Raw genomic sequence first — 18,874 nt, 5'->3', positions numbered from 1 at the left:
CCCTCCCAGTCAGGGAGGGCAACTGGGACCAGTTACAGCAGCTTGGGCCCCCTAAGCCCTCTGGGGGACAAAGGGGGATGAGGGGGGCAAAGGGGGACATGAAGGGGGACAAGGAGGGGGCCAAAGGCACACGAGGAGGGGGGACACAAAGGGGGACAAGGGACAGCCCCCAAAATTCAGGGGCAGCTGTGAAGGCACCAGGCGAGGCTTTACAAAAATAACCCTTTAAAATCGCGTGGGAATTCCGGGAATTGGGAAAAACCGGTCCGGGGGAGGGGCCGGGGGGGGGGAAAGGGGCGGCGGCGTCACACCAGGAACGAGGAGGTTTGTTTGAACTCGCCCTGCAGGGACAGAGGGGACGTCAGGGGACACCGTGGGGACATCAATGGGGACATCAATGGGGACATCATGGGGACATTATGGAAACATTATAGGGACATCAATGGGGACATCGGGGGACATTATGGGGACATCAATGGGGACAGGAGAGGAGACATTATGGGGACATTGATGGGGACAAGAGAGGAGACATTGTGGGGACATTGATGGGGACACCAGGGAACATTATGGGGACAAGGATGGGGACACCAGAGGGGGGACATTAATGGGGACACTGAAGGGACATCAAGGGGACACTAATGGGGACATGAAGAACATTAAATGGGGACATTGATGGGGACATCAATGGGGACATGGGGACATAGTGGGGACAGGGGACATCAACAGGGTGTCCAGTACCCCCACACCCACCTCGCTGCGCCTTGAGGGTTGGCTGTAAATCACCTTCTTCCCACCAGAACTGTGGGAATATCAGGATCAGGACGTGCCCTCCCCCCCTACCCCACCCCAGTCACCACCTGGGGACACCCAGGGGACCGGGGCAGGGAGGGGACACTTTGGGGACACCTGGAGGGGGGCAGGACTATCCCAAAGAGGAGGGGGCAGCGGCTCCGGCATCACTTACTCTGTTTTCTCTGGAATAAAGGGAAAAAGTGGGATCAGGGGGAGCACCACGGGGGGGGGACAGGGGGAGGGCATGCTCGGGGACACTTGGGGACACTCACTGCTGAAGTAGCCACGCCTGTGGGCGAACCAGAGCCCGAAGGCAGCGAGGGCCAGGACCAGCAGGAGCAGCACCACGGCGGCCACGATCCCACCCACGTTCACCTCGCCTGGAAAACCGGGATCAGAGAGAGCCCAGTGGGGTGGGGGGTGGATCCCAACCCTGGGCAGGGGGAATTCCAGTGGGCTCAAATCGGGGCTGGGATGGAGGTGGGATGCGGATGGGGAGTGATGGGTTCAGACAGAGGGGGGCTGGATCTCGCAGGAAAGTGGGAATACTGGAGTTCCTGGCTCAAAAAGGGGCTGGGATGGAGATGGAATGAAGCTGGAGGGGTTGGATCCTGGCAGGGAGGGGGATCCTGGAGGGAATCCTGGAATTCCCAGCTCCAGATGGGGCCGGGATCGAGGTTGGATCCATCGGGAATGGGGTTAAATCCAGCCGGAGCAGGAGGGTTGGACAGATCCCAGCATGGGGGTGCAGGGGATCCCAGCAGGAATCCTGGGAATTCTGGGCTCCAGGGAGGGCTGGGATCAAGCCTGGCTCTTAACTCCAAGCGGGTGAGGTTTAGCGTTCCCAAGGGCGGCATTCCCGCTATCCCAGGAGACCACAGCGGGCTCATTAACGCAATTAACGCCCACGGGAGGTGATAACGGGCAGGGGAACCTCAAAACCACCTGGAAAAGGGGCTGGAAAAGGGCAGGGCCGGGTGGGAATGGGGTGGGATTGGGAGCTGCTCCAGCCTTACTCGCTTCCATGCGGAAAACGTCGGATTTCTGGGGGGATCCCACATTGTTGAAGGCCTCACAGTGATAATCCCCCGTGTCTGAGCCCCCCACGGGCTCAAAGATCTGGAACGAGAGAGAGAATGAGGGAAAAGGGGGGGGGAAAAAGGGGGAAAAACTGGAGGGGAAATGGGAATGGAGGGAAATAGGGGAAAAAAGAAGGGGGATGGAGGGAAGGGGAAAAAGGGGAAGAAAAGGGTAGGGAAAAAGGAGGGGGAAAAAGGGAGAGAAAGGTAGGAAAAAAGGGCAGGGAAAAGCCCCCCCCTCGTTTCCCCCACTGACCAGCTCCCCTGTGCGGGGGTCGAGGCTGTAGGAGGAGTTGCGGAAGGTGGGGCTGGATTTGGGGTCCTGGGGCAGCACCGAGCCGTCCTTGTACCAGCGGAAGGTGGGCGGGGGGGAGCCCTGGCCCTCGGAGCAGCGCAGAACCGCCCGGGAGCCGATGGTGGCAGAGCTGGGCACGTGGGCCACAGGCTTCCCGGGGGGCACTGCGGGCACGGAGTGGGGCTGGCACCTCCCGGGGCCACCGGGGCCAGGGCCGACCCGCAGGGACGGTGTCTGTCCCGTCCCATCCCATCCCATCCCATCCCATCCCATCCCATCCCATCCCACCCACAGGAACAGTGTCCATCCATCCCCATCCCAGTGATCCCAGGGAATGGTGGTCCCAGAGTCCCTCCCAAGGCTGGCACAGCCCTCCCTGTCCCCAGGGACCCCCGGGGACACCAAATCCCGGGGAGGGGAAGGGAGGGAACCCCGGGGAGGGTGACAAGGGACAGCGTCCCCACCTTGGACCGTGAGGGTGACCTCGGACTTGGCGATGTGGCTGCTGTCCCCCACCACCTCGCAGATGTACTTCCCGGAGTCCTCCCGCGTCACCGAATCGAAGTGGATGGAGGTGGGCGAGAACCGCACGCGGTTCCGGTACGGCTCTGTGGGGACACGGAGCTGGGACCCCCTCAAAGGGACCCCCAGGGCACCCCCAGGACCCCCCGGTACCTGTGAGTTCCTTCCCGTAGTAGAAGAGCTGCAGGGAGGAGCCTTTCTGGAACTTCCACTCGATGCGGTAGTCGCTCCAGCCCGAGCGGAATGCGGAGCACGGGATGTCCACGGCTGCGGGACACGGACACCACGTGGGATCACCCCAGAATGGGGTCACCCCACAATGGGATCATCCCACAATGGGATCGCCACGGAATGGGATCACTCCACAGTGGGATTATCCAAATAGGAATCACCCCAGAATGGGATCATCCCACACTGGGATCATCCAAACGGGGATCACCCCAGAATGAGATCATCCCACAATGGGATCACCCCGGAATGGGAGCATCCCCCAAACTGGGATCATCCCAAAAGCAGGATCCCAAAATGAAATCACCCCAAAGTGGGATCACCCCAAAGTGGGATCACCCCGAGCCTCCCCCCATGCAAACCTCACCCCTGGCCATGGGATGGGTCCCGGTTTGCCCACGATCCCATGGGATAACGGGCCGGGGGCTCCGAGGGGATGTTCCTGGCACTCACGTTCGTGCTCCGGCACCTCCTTGCTCTCCGAGGTCACCTGGGCTCCCACCAGCGCAACTGCCGAGGGAATTCCCGGCTGAAATCCCGGCCGAGCGATCCCGGCGGGCTCCCGGCAGGGTCAGGAGGCCACCGCGAGCCTCGAGGCCGCAGGGACGGTCCCCGGTCCCTCCCCAGAGCCGGAAAATCCCGTCCGGGCACCTCCCGCCCTGCCCAGTTTCTGCCCAGTTTCGCAGGAAACCGGCCCGGGAATGTCGCAATTCCCGCAATTCCCTGTGTTTGGACACAGCGACACCCCCGTGTCATCCCCGTGTCCATCCCTGGGGGCGGGAGGACCCCGCTGGGACCCCCCAAATGCCGGGTTCGGCCGCGGTGACTCATTCCCAGCGGGAATGTGACCGGGAAGGGCCTCGTCCCCCACCCTCCTGCGCCACCTTTGCTCCCCGAGCCGCTGCCAAGCGAAACCCGGGCGGAAAAAACGGGATTTAGGGGGAAAAACGGGGTGTTTGGGGTCTGGGAATGTTGAGGGAGCCCCGTCTGCAGAAATGGGTCCAAATCAGCTGGAATTGGGTTCATTCCGACCTGTTTTGGGTCTAAACCATCCAGGATCGGGTTAAGCCTGACCTGAGCCAGGACTACATCTGGGATCGGGTTAGTCCCGACCCAATCTGGGTCCAGATCAGCCGGGATCGAGTTAATCCCGACCCGTTTTGGGTCCAAATCAAGTGGGATCGGGTTAATCCCGACTCATTTTAGGTCCAAACCAGGCGAGCTCAGGTTAATCCCGCCCTGCTCCAGGTCCAAACCCGGCGAGATCGGGTTAATGCCGGCATTGTCAGAGCACAATGGAGGGGACAGGAAGGCCACCCCCGGCCCTGCCATCGCCATTCCCGGTCCCTCCCGGTCCCTCCGGCCGCGGGAAGCGCGTCCGGCCCCACCGAGCCCCCCCCCGGGACCCCCCAAATCCCCGGGCTCGGGGGGGCTCCGGGACGGGCTCGGTGGCAGCGGGGTGGGCTCGTCCCGGTCCTGGAGCTCAACGGGGTCGCCGGGGAACTTTCGGGGGTCCCGGGGCCGCCCCCTTTCCCTCTGTGGGGTGACTCCCGTGTCCCCCTCGTGCCCCCTCTCACTCACCGCCCCCCGCCCGAGCCCCCCGGCACTCCCCCGCCCTCCCCAAATCTCTCCCGCCAGAGCCCCCCGTGCCCTCCTCACCGTGCTCCCCCTCTTCCCCAGCCTCCCCAGTGTCCCCCGACTCACTGCCCTCCGTGTCCCCTCCCTGAGCCCGAGCCCCTTTGTCCCCCAGCCCGAGCCCCCTGAAACCCCTCGGGACGCCCCCGCCTGAGCCCCCCGCCCCTTTCCCCGTGCCCCCTCCTCACTCACTGCGCTTCCCCAGCAGCAGCAGGACCCTCAGACACCCCCGTGCCCGGTACGGGACCCCCGTATCCCCCCCGCACTCACCGCCTAACCCACCCCTCCCGATCCCCCGGGACCCTCCCGGGACGCTCCCACCGAGCCCCCCCGGCGCCCCCGACTCACCGCTCTCCGCCAGCAGCAGCAGGACAGCGAGGGCCCCCCGGACCCCCCGGTCCCGGTCGGGGCCCCCCCGCTCCGCTCCCGCCATTGCTCCGCGCCCCGCGCCAGGTGAGCCCCGCCCCCCACCACGCCCAACCACGCCCCGCCCACCGTGTGCCTGAGCCACGCCCACCGCCAGGTGCCGCCAAAAAGCCCCGTCCCCTCCGCCACGCCATTGGTGGCCGCCCCTGTTTGTTTAAAAAGCAGCTCGCTGATTGGTTGGGGCGTTCCCGCCCCTCCGCGGTGATTGGTGAAAGGGACAGGTGTGGGGAGGCCGGGCACGGCGACCAATCAGAGCTCGCGGTTCAACTTTTGACCAATTGGAGTGAGCGCAGAGGAGTGGGCGGAGAACTGAACGTTGCCATAGCAACCCGGCGGTGAGGCGGCCGACAGGGGGCGCCAGGTGCCAGCCCAGTACCCCCAGTTCAAACCAGTGCAGGGAAACAAAAGGGACACAAAGGGACCCCCCAGTACAAACCAGTGACCCCAAACTGACCCCCAGTACCAACCAGTGACCCCAGAGAGACCAGAGTGGTCAGAGCTGTTTTGGGGGTCCCCAGGGGGATGGTCAGAGGAGTTTGGGGGTCCCGGGGAAGGAGGGGAATAAACTGTAGGACCTAAAAAAACAAATCACTATTTTTATTTATTTTCCGCTTTTTTCTTTTTTTTGTTTTTTTTTTTTTTTTCCTTTTTTTTTCCTTTCAATTCCGAGTTTAAAAAAAAAACCCAAACCCCACAGGGGGGGCTCCGGGGGTGGTGAGGGTGGTGAGAGGCCCCCAAACCCCCTCAAACCCCTCCCCCTCACCCCAAACCCCCACTCCCTGCGGGGGAGGGGCAGGGAGGGGTGGGAGGCACCACAACGTCCCTCCCCATGGGAGGGGAGCCCCCAAAATTTGGGGTGGAGGGGGTGTTCCCGAGTGGAGGGGGGTCCCCTGTGGGTGAGGGGTCCCGAGGGGGGTCCCCAGTGTGGGGGAGGGGCGCAGGCAGTGGGGGAGGGGCAGGGCCGGCGCCCATCAGGCCGAGAGCGTGTGCAGGATGGGGGAGGGGTGTGATTTTGGGGAGGGGGCGACACTTGGGGACACTCGGAGGGACTTGGAGGGATTTGGGGGTCGTGGAGCCCCCTGAGACCACGCAGGGGTCACGGTCATGATTTTCGGGGGAAAGGGGCACAAACCGAGCAGAGGGTCCTGAAGTCGCGCTGGGGGTTGTGGCTGCGGGGGAGGTCGGGAGGGATTTCAGGGTCGAGGAGGCTTGGGGGCCCAGGGAGGGGTTTAGGGGTGTGAGGGGGGGTCTGGGGTCTCCCCCTCGTCAGTGGGAGTCATTCTTGATGACGATCTCCAGCCCGTGCTGGCGCAGCTGCGCCCGTAGCAGCAGGTTCTTGTTCTTCAGGTCCTCCACCTGAATTTGGGAGGGGTCTAGGGGGGGTCAGAGATCCCAAAATACCCCCCTGGATCCCCAGAATAATCCTCCCACCCCAAAATACCCCCCAGACCCCTCCCAGTCTCCCCCAGTGCCCCCAGTCCGACCTGTTGCCACAGCACCGGGAGCTGCTCCTGCCCTGCCGCTGTTCCCAGTGCCCTCCCACCGCTCCTAGCTCCACTCCCAGCGCCTCCCACTGTTCCCAGTCCCTCCCAGTGCCCCCTCAGTGCCCCCAGTCGGACCTGCTGCCGCAGCACCTCGTTGTCGAGCTGGAGCTGGTCCAGGCCCTGCAGCTCCTCGGAGAGCCGGAGGTTGCTCTGCCGCAGCTCCTGGATGTAGTCGCAGGCCTTGGACAGGATCCCGCCCTTGCTCTGGGAATTCGGGAATTGCAGGGGTCAGCGGGGGCCGGAGGGGGCCCAAAACTGCCCCCCTGGGGGAGAGGGAGGGGCACAGACCTGCCCGGATTTGGTGTTTTCCATGGAACAGTCGGGAATGATCTTGGAGAGTTGGACGATCCAGTTGTTGATCTTGTCCCGGCGCCGGCGCTCCACTGGGAATGGGGGAAAAACAACAGGATTTGCGATCAGTCCCCTGGATTTGGGATCCCCCTGAATTTGGGATCTCCAGATTTGGGGTCCCTCCCCGGTACCTTCATTGTGCTGTGCTCGACGTTTCTCATCCCGGGTGGCTCTTGGAGCCTCCGATTTCCTGTGGGAAAAGGGGGGGGAAGGGGTCACATGGGGCCAGGTGTGCCTGGGTGTGTTCCAGGTGTGTCCCCAGCTGTATCCCAGATGTCCTCAGGTACATCCCAGGTGTATCCAGGTGTTTCCAGATGTGCCCCAAGTGTCTCCAGGTATATCCAGATGTGTCCTAGGTATGCCCAGATGTGCCCCACACGTCCCCAGGTGTGCCCAGATGTGCCCAGGTGTGTCCCAGGTACTCACGGGGAGTAGGGGTGGGCACGGGGGGCGATGGAACGTTGGGCTCCCCCCGGGAGCACTTCCTGTGGTGACATCATCACAAAAAACTGTCCTGGGGACCCAAAATGGACAGGTGAGACCAAAATGGGACAGGTGAGACCCAAAAATGGAGCCCCAAACTCCACTCAGGTGATCCCAACCCCTTCCAGGTGACCCCAAACCTCCTCCGGGTGTCCCCAAACCCCTTCCAGGTGACCCCAAACCCCCTGCAGGTGCCCCTCTTACCTGTGGGCGTGGGCTGCCCCAGCAGCCCCTCGGAGCTCTGGGTGGTGACCACGGCGGTGGCCGCGGTGGCCGCGGTGCCCCCCGAGCCCCCGTCGGCCACGCCCGCAGGGAAGTAGGTGTAGTGGGTCTCGGTGGGCGTGGCCTCCGTCTCCACCCCCTCCTCGCTCGTGAAGGCGCCCTGGATCACGGCCTGGGGACAGGTGACACAGGTGAGGGGCAGGGGGAGCACACAGGGGACAAAGGTGGGACACAGGCGAGACAGGCAGAGCACAGGTGGGACAAGAGCCCCAGATGAGGCAGGTGGGAGCCAGGGGAGACACCTGAGGGAAGTGGGACACAGTGGGGACATGGGTAGGACAGGTGGGACACAGATGGGACACAGGTGGGACACAGAGAGAACACAGGTGGAACAGATGGGTGACACAGCAGGACATGGGTGGCACAGGTGAGCAGGGGGTGCCTGGGTGTGGCCAGGGCTCACCTGTGTCATGGACTGAGCCGCCGGGTACCCGCTGATGGCGCTGGTGCCCTCGGTCTGCGCGTCCAGCTGCCCATCAGCCACCTGGATCACCCGGTACATCACCTGCCCCAGGTGAGACAGGTGAGACACAGCCCCCCCAACCCTCCATCACCACCTGCATCGCCCGGGACATCACCTGCCCCAGCTGAGACAGGTGAGACACAGCCCCGCCCCAGGTGTCCATCACCGCCTGCACCACCCCGTGCAGCACTTGGCACAGGTGTGCCCAGTTGTGCCATAGCTGCGTGCCCCCCTCCCAGTGCCCCCCCCTCAGTGCCCCCCACCGCAGTGCCCAGGTGCCCTCACCTGCGTGCCCCCGCCCTCGGTCCTGAACACATACTTGACGCCGGGGTCGGGGAAGGTGGCGGCCGATTGGATGCTGGCGATGGCCACGCTCGTGGGGTCCTCCCCGGTAGCCACCGACCCTGGGGGGGCAACCAGTGAGGGGGGGCACCCAAAGTGGGGGGACACTGGGGAGGGGGCAATGTGGGAGGGGGCAATGTGGGAGGGGCAATGTGGGGAGAGAGGGAGTATCACACTCCCATAGCCCCCCAAGAACCTCCCAGCCCCCACAACCCCCACAGATCTCCCCCATAATGCCCCAAATCTCCCCTTACCCCCTATAAGCCTCCATAGACCCTCCCATAGTCCCCCATAACTGCCCATAAAACCCCAGCCCCCAAATCCCCCCATATACCCCCTGTTGCCCCCATATCCCTCCATAAACACCCCAACCCCCCATAACCCTCCCACAGACCCTCCCAGCCCCCCATAACCCCACCAAATCTCCTTCATATTCCCCATATCCCCTCCCAGACCCTCCCATAACCCCCATAACCCCTCACAACACCCCCTTAACCCTCCCAACTTCCCCCAGCCCCCCCAGCCTGGGGGTCCCCCCTCACCTTCCTGGATCTGCACCGTCCCCTCCTCCGTCTCGGCTGCTTTTTGCTGCCTGGGGGGGACACGCAGAGTTTTTTGGCGGTCCCTGAGCCCTCCCAGACCCCCCCTCACCTCAAAACTGGCACGTTGGGGGTCCCAGGTCAGTTCTGGGGGTCCCAGGAGGGTATGGGGGTCTCAGCTCTGTTTTGGGGGTCCCCACTCACCCCTTCATGGCTCCGCTCCCTCGGGCATCAGGTGGGGCAGGAGCGGAGGAGCCTCTCGGCCTTCAGAGCCCTGGGGGGACACAGGGGTCAGGGGGGACACTGGAGAGTCACAAGGGGACATGGGGACAGGGGGGTCATGGGGGGACACGAGGACAGGGATGGGGACACGGAGGGTCACACAGGGTCAGGGACAGAGACATGGACACGGCAGAGTCAGGAGAGGGGACACGGGGACAGGGACACACGGGGTCAGGGGTGGGAGAGGGACACGGGGATGGGGATGTGGGGGTCAGGGCCAGGGATAAGGGACAGGGAGGGACACAGGGACATGTGGGGTCAGGGCCAGGGCCCAGCCTTGTCCCACTGTGAACAGACATGGGGGGACATTGGCCACCATGGGACACCAGCCACCACCATGGGACATCAGGCACCACAGTGGGACACTGGGCCACCACAGCAGGACACCGGCCACCATGACCAGACACTGGCCACCACCATGGCACAGCGGCTACTGCCACCAGACACTGGTCACCACCGTGGGACAGTGGCCACCACCGTGGGACAGTGGCCACCAAGGGGGGACACCGGTGACCAGCCCTAGCCCCATTTTCAAGTACCTCCCTGTCCCCTCTCCCCTCCCCAGTCCCACACAATTTGTCCCCAAACCTCTCCCCCACACAGTTTAGCCCAGCTGGTGACACTTTGGGGGGTCCCTGGTGACCCCGAGGTGGCCGTGCCTCCCCTCCATGGTGACCCCCTCCCACAGTGTCCCCAGCTGTCACCTGGGTCAGGGACCCCGCACCCCAAAACTGGGGTGTCCTGGGCGGAAGTTGTCCCATGTCACCCCCTCTGGGGGGTTAAATGGGGGGAAGGGGGACATGGGGGGGAGGTGACAGGTCTGGGGGCCCAGGGGAGTGACAGTGACAGGCTAGGAGGGCACAAAGAGGGGCTCAAACCTGGGGAAGAGGGGGGCACACACGAAGGGAGTGACACCAAAGGGACACAAAGAGGGGGGAACACGAAGGGGGAGAACATTGACAGAGTGTGGGGGGGACACACAAAAAGGGGGTGACAGAGCTGGTGGGGGACACAAAGTAGGGGGGACAGAGAGACGGGGGGTGACAGTGACAGATCTGGGGGTAGACACGGGGGGAGATGAGAGACAGGGGTGGGGGGGACAGGAACGGGGTGACAGTGACAGACTGGGAGGAGGACACACGAGAGGGACACACAGAGAGGCGACAGATCGGGGGCGACACGGGGGGAGGTGACAGTGACAGAGTGGGGGGGACACGCAGGGGATGGCAAAGGGGGAGGAACACGAAGGGGACACACGAAGGGGGTGACAGTGACAGACTAGGGGGAACATGGAGGGGAAGCGACAGTGACACAGTGGGGAGGACACGCAGGGGGGTGACAGTGACAGACGCGGGGGGACACGCACGAACGGGGGGACAGCGACACCCCGGGGGCCTCCCAGAGCGGGGGGGGGCCAACCAGCGGGGTGACACCCCCATCCCGAGGGACCCGCGCCCCCCTCCCCTTCACGGGGGGATGTGCGAGTGACACCCGCGCCCCTCCCCCACTCTCCCCCACTCCCCATCCCCCACCCGCGGCCACCGCGTCTCCGTGGCGTGGGGGCGGCGGGGGCCGGTCGGGGGTGCCCCCCCGGCTGGCGGTGACCCCGTTGGAGGGAGGGTCTCCCCGCGGGCCCCCCCGGGCCCCTCAGGCCCCCCCGGTACCTCTCGGCCTCGGGCCCTGCGCGCGCTCGGCCCCTTGTCTCGCCATGGGCCCCGCACATGCGCACGGCGCCGCCGCGCTGCCATCTTGGCACCGGGCGGAAGCTGCCGCCTCTCCCACCCCCTGCGCGGCTTCACGCCGCCATCTTGGGCATAGGGGGAAACGGCGCCCATCGCCATCCTAACTGAGGGCACCGCGCGCTCTCACCCCGACAGAGATGGCACCGCCCCTCTGTGGTGGCCGCGGCGCTGCCGCCCCAGCCGCTGTCGCATCGCTGTCGCATTACTTTCTCATCGTGGTGGCCGCTGTGCCGCTTCACCGCCCGGCTGTGGCGGCCTGTGGCTCGTCAAGGCGGCTGCTTGCAGCGTGCTGTGTCTCGCCATTTTGGGTAGGGGCGCTGCGCGCCGCCATCTTGACTGCGGGCACGGCGCCCCCTCCGGCACGCGCCATCTTAGTGCGTGAGGCCGCAGCGCAGCGCCATCTTAGACGGCGAAGCGTGCCGCTTCCGCCTACCGCCATATTGAGTGAGGGCGGTGCCATTTTGGAAGAGGGCGGCCCCCCCCGGGGTCAGACCCCACGCGCGAGGCGCAGCCCAGCCCCCCCGACCCCCTCACGGAGCGGGGAACCCCCCGTTCTGCCCGACCCCCCGGGCTGGGTCGGGGGGCTGCGTTGGACACCCCCTCCCCAGCAGAGCCCCGAGGCCACTGAGGGCGCTGCCATGTTGTGCCAAAGATGGTGTCAATATAAACAAAGGTCTGGCTTTATTGAGGGCCCGATGTCCCCCTGTCCCCTTGTCCCCAATGTCCACATGTCCCCATATCACCATGTCCCCATGTCCCCATATCCAAACGTCCCCCTGTCCCCTTGTCCCCAATGTCCACATGTCCCCATATCACCATGTCCCCATGTCCCCATATCCCAATGTCCCCCTGTCCCCTTGTCCCCAATGTCCCAGTGTCCCAGTATCCCCATATCCACTTGTCCCCATATCCCCTTGTCGCTATGCCCCCATGTCCTCAAATTGTCATGTCCAAATGTCCCATCCTCATATCCCCTTGTCCCCATGGCCCCTTGTCCCCAAATCCCCATGTCCCCCTGTCCCCATGGAAGTGACCACAAATAAAGGAATAAATTAATAAAAATTAAAAAAATAAAAATAGAAACCAAATAAAAAAGAAATAAAATAAAAACTAATTAGGAAATAAATGAAGCTAGTAAAGACAAATTAATTTATGTAAATAGATAACATTATTATAAAGATATAAAACCAGGAAAACTGTATAAAATACAGATAAAAATAAGTAAGCAACGTCTCTTGCATGGAATTATGGGCTTGTTATTATTTTTTATTAATTATTAGCATGAATTTTTGGGGGGGTCGGCAGAACATTCCCAAACTTCACCGTTCCCCCCCTGCCCCCCCTGTGAGCCCCTCGGGGGTCCCCAAATAACTGAGGGGTCTCCGGGGGCGCAGCGGGGCCCGATGGAAGGGCAGCGCTTTGGGGGGCCCGGGGAGGGGCTGGGGGTCCCCCTCCACTGGGGTTGTGGGTCCCAGGGCGGGGCCCAGGGGGGTCCGGGCAAACTGGGGCTTGGGGGGCACGACGGGCACAGAGCGGGCGCAATGGACCTGCACGGGGAGGGGGCTCAGGTGGGCACGGGCACCACCCGGGAGGTACAGCGGGGGGCTGGGGGGGATGGCATGGGGTGGATCCAATGGGTTGGGGGGATTATCTTGGCTGGAATCCAGGGGGCTGGGGGTCTCCAGGGGTTTGGGGGGTCACCATGGATCAGATCCAGCGGGCTGGGGGTCTCCAGGGGTTTGGGGGGGTCACCATGGATCAGATCCAGGGGGCTGAGGGTCTCCAGGGGTTTGGGGGTCACCATGGATCAGATCCAGGGGCTGGGGGTCTCCAGGGGTTTGGGGGGTCACCATGGATCAGATCCAGGGGCTGGAGGGCTCCAGGGGTTTGGGGGCTCACCATGGATCAGGTTGAGGGGTTTGGGGGGCTCCAGGGGTTTGGGGGGGTCACCATGGATCAGGTTGAGGGGTTTGGGGGCTCCAGGGTTTTGGAGGGGTCACCATGGATCAGGTCGAGGGGTTTGGGGGCTCGTCCTGGATTGGCTCCAGGGGGCTGGGGGTCACTGGGGGGCTGGGGGGACCACCATGGATCAAATCCAGGTTTTGGGGGGGCTCCAGGCTTTTGGGGAGTTCATCCTGGGTCGGCTCCAGGGAGCTGGGGGTCCCCGAGGGGCTGGGGGGTCCACCATGGATCAGAGCCACGTTTTTGGGGGGCTCATCCTGGCTCAGCCCTGGGTTTTTGGGGGACTCATCCCAGATCGGCTCTGAGAGTCTGGGGACCTCCGGGATTTTGGGGGGCTCATCTTCGATCAGATCCAGGGGTTTAGGGGGCTCTGGGGCTCCGGGGGGCTCATCCTGGACCCACTCCAGGATTTCTGGGGGCTTGTGCTGACTCAGCTCTGGGTTCTTGGGGGGCTCATCCCGCACTGGCTTCAGGTTTTTGGGGGGCTCGCCTTGGCTCAGCTCCCGGTTTTTGGGGAGCTCATCCCCCCTCGGCTCCAGGGATTTGGGGGGGTCCCTGTGGAGCTCCGGGGCCGAGGTGGAGAGAGAGGGAGAGCTCGGGGTGACCCCGAGGGGCCCCCCGGGAACGGACCCGGGAACTGGGGGCTCCGGGGGCTCCCGGGGGGGCTCCAGAGGTGCCCAGGGGGGCTCCTCCGCTGACAATCCCTGTGGGGACGCCCTTAAAGCCTGGGATTCGCCCCTCCGGGGCTCCTCCGGGATGGGAGGGCGGGATTCAGCCCCAGGAACCACGACCCCTTCCCGGGCTGTTCCATCCTCCTCCCACACCTCGGAGTCCGTCCTGGGGCTGGAAGCGCCGCCCGCAGCCCCCTCCCCTCGCCCCCCATCCCCGGGGGGGTCTCGGGGGGGGTTCCCTTCCCCCGGAGGATCCTCCTCCGTGGGCGTGTCAGGGGCCGCGGCACCGGGGGGAGCCGGGACCCCCGGAATCTCCCGGGTCCCTGGAATCTCTCGGATCTCTGGAATCTCCGGGGGCCCCCCAGGGGTCTCCAGGGAAGCCCCCAGGGGGCTGAGCTCGTCGTGGGCGCTCAGGAACAGGTCGTCGGAGTCGCTGTCGCGCTCGGAGCCGGCGGGAGCCAGGAAGAACAGCTCGTCCATCCCCTCGTCCGTGCACTCCTCGATGGACAGGAAACTGTCCGGCTGCTCCGAGGGGGGCTCGCCTGGCTGGGAAAGGCAGTGGGAACAGGGGTGGGAACAGGGAGGAGCCCCTCTGGCCTCATCGTGGCCCCTCCATCCCAGCCAGACCTCTCTGTTCCCATCTTGTCCCTGTGCTCTCCATCCCATCCCATCCCATCCCATCCCATCCCATCCCATCCCATCCCATCCCATCCCATCCCATCCCATCCCATCCCATCCCACTCCACACCTTTCCCCCCTCCCCCAGCCCTCCCTCCTCCCCCCAAAATCCCGGGAATGCCGCCGTTATCTCACGTTCATGAACCCGCTCTCCAGCCCCTCCTCCAGGGCCGGGAGCCCCTCGGGGCTCATCCCGGGGGTCCCATCTCCGATCCCGGGGGTCTCGGCCGCTGTTCCCACATCCCAGGCCTCGGGACTATCCAGGAAGGCGAAGGAATCGCGGAGCTCCCGGGAGAGCCGCGTCTCCTCCGCATCCCCTGTTTGGGGGGAACACGGGGGGTTTGAGCCTCATTCCAGCCCGATGGTCCCTCCCGGGGGGGTCCCGCCATCCCCCCGGTCCCGCCTCTCACCGCTGTGGCTCTGGGGGTCGCGGAGGGGTCCTGAGGGGATGGCGGGGGGGTCCCGGTGCAACGCGGGGCAGGGCAACCCCCTCGTCAGGCGGGACAGGTTGCAGGTGATGTGGAAGGGGACGGTGACCGAGAAGGGACCCGAAATGTGGACCCCCGCACACTTCTCGGCCCGGGAGCGCCCGGGGGTCCCCCCAGGCCCCGCCCGGGGGGCTTTGGGGGTGGTGGGCTCCGACTTGGTGCTGCTCTCGCCTGCTGGGGGCTCCTCCGGGGGCTCCTCCGGCTCCAGGGGGAATTCCGGGGGGGATTCCAGAGGGCGGTCGAGGCTCTGCTGGCGCTGGGGGACCTTCCCTGGGCAGTTCGGGAGCAGCCCTGGGGCGGCTGTGCCAGAGAGGGGGTCAGGACAGAGGGACGGGGGTCCCAGGGGGAGGGACAAGGGCCAGGGAGTGGGACAAGGGCCAGGGCCAGGCAGTGCCAGTTCCCGGTTCTGCCCCCTCACCGTGTCCGCCGGAGCTCAGCGAGTCCATGCTCTTGGCCGGGCGCAGTGGGACCTTCCCCCCCTTCTCCTCTGGCACCACAAGGGATACGAGGTGGGATTTGGGGACACAAACTGCCCCTCCCCCCCCAGACCACCCACGGAATTCCCACCTTTCTCCTCGGCCTTTCCCTGCTTCCGCTTGGCCTCGTGGCCGGAGCGGCCCAGGTTGAAGATGGATCTCCACTTCTTGGCCTTCAGGGAGCCCTTCCTCCTGTGGGGGCACACCTGGGCACACCTGGGCACACCTGGGGGCAACTGGGGCACCTGGGGGCACACCTGGGCACACCTAGGGGCACACCTGGGCACACCTGGGCACACCCACAGGTGCCTTCCCACACCTGTAGAGCTCCCACCCATGGGATCCCACCCTTTCCATGTCCCAGGATCGTGCCCAGGTGGGATCACTTGTGCCATACCCACCTCAGGGGGAGGAGGGGTATCCCCGGGTGTCCCGAGGATGGGGATGGGGTGTCACCTGTGCCCCCCCGTGCCCCCTCACGACGTACCTGTGCTCGCCCAGGTCGATGATGGTGTGGTAGGGCCGGATCTGGGGGGGTCCATCCCCCTGGCTCAGTGTCCCTGGCACGTGGAGCTGGGGGGGCTTCTCGGCCCCCAGAGACCCCCCGGGCACGAGCAGGGACCGGCGGGGTGACTCTGACCCTGGGGACCACCGGGGGGGGTCAGGGTCACCCCGGGACCCCCAGTGTCCCCCCCACCCAAAGCAGGGATGGGTGGGGGGATTCTCCCCCTTGGCACCCCCAGGGTGGGCTGTGGGTGTCCCCCCACGTCCCCCAGTGTCCCCCCCGGGGGTACCTGCGAGGGGGGCATCCCCAAAGAGCTGCTCCACGTGGGTGAGGATGAACTCGACCACGATGGACTGGACACGAACCTCCATGAACGCGGCTGTGCCGTTGAACCCTGAGGCCTCGATGTCCCTCGAGCTGGGGAGGCATGGGGCAGCCCCCGGGGTCACCTCAGGGTGGGGGAGACACGAGGGGACACGGGGGGTAGTGGGATCGGGGACACTGGGGACAGGGGGATGGGACCAGGGAAGTGGCAGGGATGGCGGGGACGCTGCAGGTGGTGGGGACGGTGGGAGGGATCGGGGGGTTGTTGGGCACAGGGGGATGGGATCAAGGGGACTTGGGGGACGTCACCACTGTGTCCCCTCACCGCAGCAGGTTGGGAGCCCACACGATGGCCAAGTTCCGCGCGTGCATGTTGGTGCGGGCGCTGTGCCCCGCCATGCGCAGCAGGTGCCGCATCAGGAACTCCAGCGTCCTGGGGACACGGGGACAGGTCAGGGGGCAGCCACCACTCCGGTGGGACACTGCCAGGGACAGCTCAGGGGACAGCCACCACTCCGGGGAGACACCATCAGGGACTGCCATCGCCTTGGGGACACGGGGACAGCAGCAGGGAATGAGGGGACCCCCGTGTCACCTGTAGTGGGGCTCCGGCAGCTCCTTGAGCACCTCCCTGATCTTGACCAGCCGCGCCTCCTCCGTCTGGGTGGCCACAGCGTCCTGGGGGGGCACAGCGGGGCTTGGGGACACTCGGGGACGCTTTGGGGACACTCAGGGGACACTCAGGGGACACTCAGGGTATGCTCGGGGGTGGCACTCACGGCGAACTTGTCGTAGAGCTGGTAGGTGAGGAGGGGGTTGGGCAGCTCCCGGCAATAGGCCTTGGCCAGGGAGCTCACGCAGTGCACGTCCTGCAGGTAAATGTCCCGGGCCAGCTCCGGGACCCCCCCGGCCTCGAACTCCTGCCTGGAAATGGGACAGGGGAGCTTTGGGATATAGGGGATATAGGGGATGTATGGGATACGGGGGATATGACCCGGGCCAGGTCCAGGACACCCTTGGCCTTAAACTCCTGATGAGGATCGGGATATGGGATATAGGGGATATGTCCTGGGCCAGCTGGGAATGGGACCCATCCCCCCCATCCCGGACACCCATATCGGACACCCGTTCCTGCCCATCTCTGAAGTCGATCACTCCACCCCGGATACACATCCCATCCATCCCATCCCATCCTGATCCCATTCCCGCTCACCGCAGCCGTTGGATGTTGGAGGAGACCCCGGAGAGCCGGTAGATCCCGTCCACCACACCGTGCTGCTCCACGAACTCTGAGCAGCTCTGGAGCACCTGTGGCACTGCGGGACAGGGATCCTGCTCTGCCAGAGCCCAGTGGGGTGTGGATCCAGATCCCGGATCCCACAGAGCCCAGAGGGACATGGATCCAGATCCCAGATCCCACAGTGCCCACCTGAGCCCGGCCCCAGCCCCACCAGAGCCAGAGGACAGGGAGAACCTTGGCCACCCCCCAAGGTGTCCCCACAGGGTCCCTGCTCCAGTCGTGGGGCCACCAACTGCACAGGGATGGGGCCACTGATTCCTCAGGGATGGAGTCACCAACTCCACAGTGGGACCCCTGAATCCACAGGGATGAGGCTCCCAAATCCCAATGGGTGGAACCACCAACTCCACAGGGATGGAACCACCAAATCCCCATAGATAGGGCCACCAAATCCCCAGGGATGGAGCCACCGATTCCCCAGGGATGGGGACTCCCCGCATGCCCTGGCCCCTCCAATCCTGCAGTGTCCTCCTGAGATTGGAGCCGGGCCATGGCTCTGACCCCCCCAAATCCCGGCAGATCCGCCGTTGAGGCCCCGCGGCCACGACGCTTCCTGAACCCCCCCACCGGTGACGGTGACGCAACCACATGGTGCAACACCCCCCCAACCCCCAGAAATGTCCCCCGTGTCCCCTCCCAGCTGGCGGCAGTGATGGGGGGACCACGGGGGACCCCCCGAGGGGTTGGTGCCCCCACACTCACCATCGTGCCCCGAGCCCTGCAGGTGCTCCCGCAGGTCACAGCCGAAGAGCCGCTCGCGGGCCCCGCCCTTGCGCCTCGCCCGCTGCCGAGCCTTGAGCGCCCGCGACATGGGGACGGTGCCCCGGGCCTGGGGACACCGGCAGGGACACGGGGACCCCGAGGGGGTGCTGGCCCCAGCCCCGGCCCCAGCCCTGCGGGGGTGGCAGGAAGGGGTGGCTGCGCTCGAGGCGCTTCCTCTCCCCGGGGCCTTGAAACCACAGGCGGGGCGCGGTGGCCACGCGTGCGCACACTGGGGTGGGGCGGGGGTCTGGGGTGCTGGGGGGTCACAGACATGCACATGTGTGTGGGACTGCGGGTCTGGGGTGCTGGGGGGTCACAGACACGCACATGTGTGTGGGGTGGTGGGTCTGGGGGGCTTTGGGGTCAGACACACACACTCACCCAGATGAGTCCCCCACTTGCCCACATGTGTCACACATGTGTCCCCCCCAGGTGCCCCCCCACTGCCCCCATGTGTGACAGCCGTGTCCTCCCCAGCCCCAACACACTCGACACGTCCCCAGCGCCCGCGGGGGGTTTATTTACAGCAGGGTGGTTGGGGGGACCCCCGTCTATACACGACTGTACACGACCGGCCCGAGGACCCCCACCCACCCTGGGGGGCCCAAGGCTGTTTGGGGGGTGCCAGGGGCGGGAGGGGGAGGGGCCACAAGCGTCCCAAGTGCCACCAGAGTCCGAAGGGGGATTTGGGGAGGGGAGGGGG

At 65.1% G+C, this 18,874-nt stretch overlaps 4 protein-coding genes across 4 annotated transcripts in view; 1 reads left to right on the top strand and 3 right to left on the bottom strand.

Moving 5' to 3' along the window:
• Positions 1-18,874, top strand: part of LOC126647899 (protein S100-A10) — a 136,382-nt gene that overhangs the window by 81,884 nt on the left and 35,624 nt on the right. The gene's annotated exons all lie outside the window — the stretch shown is intronic.
• F11R (F11 receptor) lies at positions 88-5,007 on the bottom strand. The gene is made up of 9 exons (XM_050330474.1): positions 4,900-5,007; positions 3,370-3,426; positions 2,842-2,955; positions 2,631-2,774; positions 2,128-2,330; positions 1,809-1,911; positions 1,065-1,172; positions 751-974; positions 88-341 (listed from the first exon to the last, which is right to left on the bottom strand). The coding sequence occupies exons 1-8, from the start codon at positions 4,982-4,984 to the stop codon at positions 961-963; spliced, it is 828 nt and encodes a 275-aa protein (XP_050186431.1). The 5' UTR covers positions 4,985-5,007; the 3' UTR covers positions 88-341; positions 751-960.
• USF1 (upstream transcription factor 1) lies at positions 6,188-11,024 on the bottom strand. Its single transcript, XM_050330462.1, has 11 exons — positions 10,928-11,024; positions 9,186-9,255; positions 8,985-9,034; positions 8,386-8,504; positions 8,041-8,142; positions 7,560-7,749; positions 7,299-7,386; positions 7,004-7,062; positions 6,810-6,904; positions 6,597-6,725; positions 6,188-6,333 (listed from the first exon to the last, which is right to left on the bottom strand). The coding sequence occupies exons 2-11, from the start codon at positions 9,191-9,193 to the stop codon at positions 6,244-6,246; spliced, it is 930 nt and encodes a 309-aa protein (XP_050186419.1). The 5' UTR covers positions 9,194-9,255; positions 10,928-11,024; the 3' UTR covers positions 6,188-6,243.
• Positions 13,012-18,220, bottom strand: ARHGAP30 (Rho GTPase activating protein 30). Its single transcript, XM_050330306.1, has 12 exons — positions 18,112-18,220; positions 17,323-17,425; positions 16,889-17,033; positions 16,705-16,787; positions 16,435-16,542; positions 16,075-16,202; positions 15,768-15,921; positions 15,372-15,472; positions 15,223-15,291; positions 14,727-15,104; positions 14,452-14,633; positions 13,012-14,184 (listed from the first exon to the last, which is right to left on the bottom strand). Exons 1-12 carry the CDS (start codon positions 18,218-18,220, stop codon positions 13,012-13,014), a joined length of 2,733 nt encoding a protein of 910 aa, XP_050186263.1.

This window comes from Myiozetetes cayanensis, unplaced genomic scaffold (assembly GCF_022539395.1).
Source record: "Myiozetetes cayanensis isolate MyiCay16 unplaced genomic scaffold, myiCay2020 scf41, whole genome shotgun sequence".
Taxonomy (NCBI): Eukaryota; Metazoa; Chordata; class Aves; order Passeriformes; family Tyrannidae; genus Myiozetetes; species Myiozetetes cayanensis.
This window is presented reverse-complemented; position numbering and strand designations above follow the sequence as displayed.

What these genes read in the sequence shown, in the direction of transcription:
- F11R (XM_050330474.1), bottom strand. Translation starts at nt 4,984, where the DNA reads ATGGCGGGAGCGGAGCGGGGGGGCCCCGACCGGGACCGGGGGGTCCGG. An exon ending in CTACGGGAAGGAACTCACAG is followed by an intron (nt 2,775 to 2,841) that starts GTACCGGGGGGT and finishes GTGTCCCCACAG; the next exon opens with AGCCGTACCGGAACCGCGTG. An exon ending in ACCCCCGCACAGGGGAGCTG is followed by an intron (nt 1,912 to 2,127) that starts GTCAGTGGGGGA and finishes CTCTCGTTCCAG; the next exon opens with ATCTTTGAGCCCGTGGGGGG.
- USF1 (XM_050330462.1), bottom strand. An exon ending in CCGAGGGCGGGGGCACGCAG is followed by an intron (nt 8,143 to 8,385) that starts GTGAGGGCACCT and finishes CACCTGGGGCAG; the next exon opens with GTGATGTACCGGGTGATCCA. An exon ending in CGTGCCCACCCCTACTCCCC is followed by an intron (nt 7,063 to 7,298) that starts GTGAGTACCTGG and finishes CTTTTCCCACAG; the next exon opens with GAAATCGGAGGCTCCAAGAG.
- ARHGAP30 (XM_050330306.1), bottom strand. Translation starts at nt 18,220, where the DNA reads ATGTCGCGGGCGCTCAAGGCTCGGCAGCGGGCGAGGCGCAAGGGCGGG. An exon ending in TCCAACATCCAACGGCTGCG is followed by an intron (nt 17,034 to 17,322) that starts GTGAGCGGGAAT and finishes TCCCATTTCCAG; the next exon opens with GCAGGAGTTCGAGGCCGGGG. An exon ending in CGACCCCCAGAGCCACAGCG is followed by an intron (nt 14,634 to 14,726) that starts GTGAGAGGCGGG and finishes CCCCCCAAACAG; the next exon opens with GGGATGCGGAGGAGACGCGG.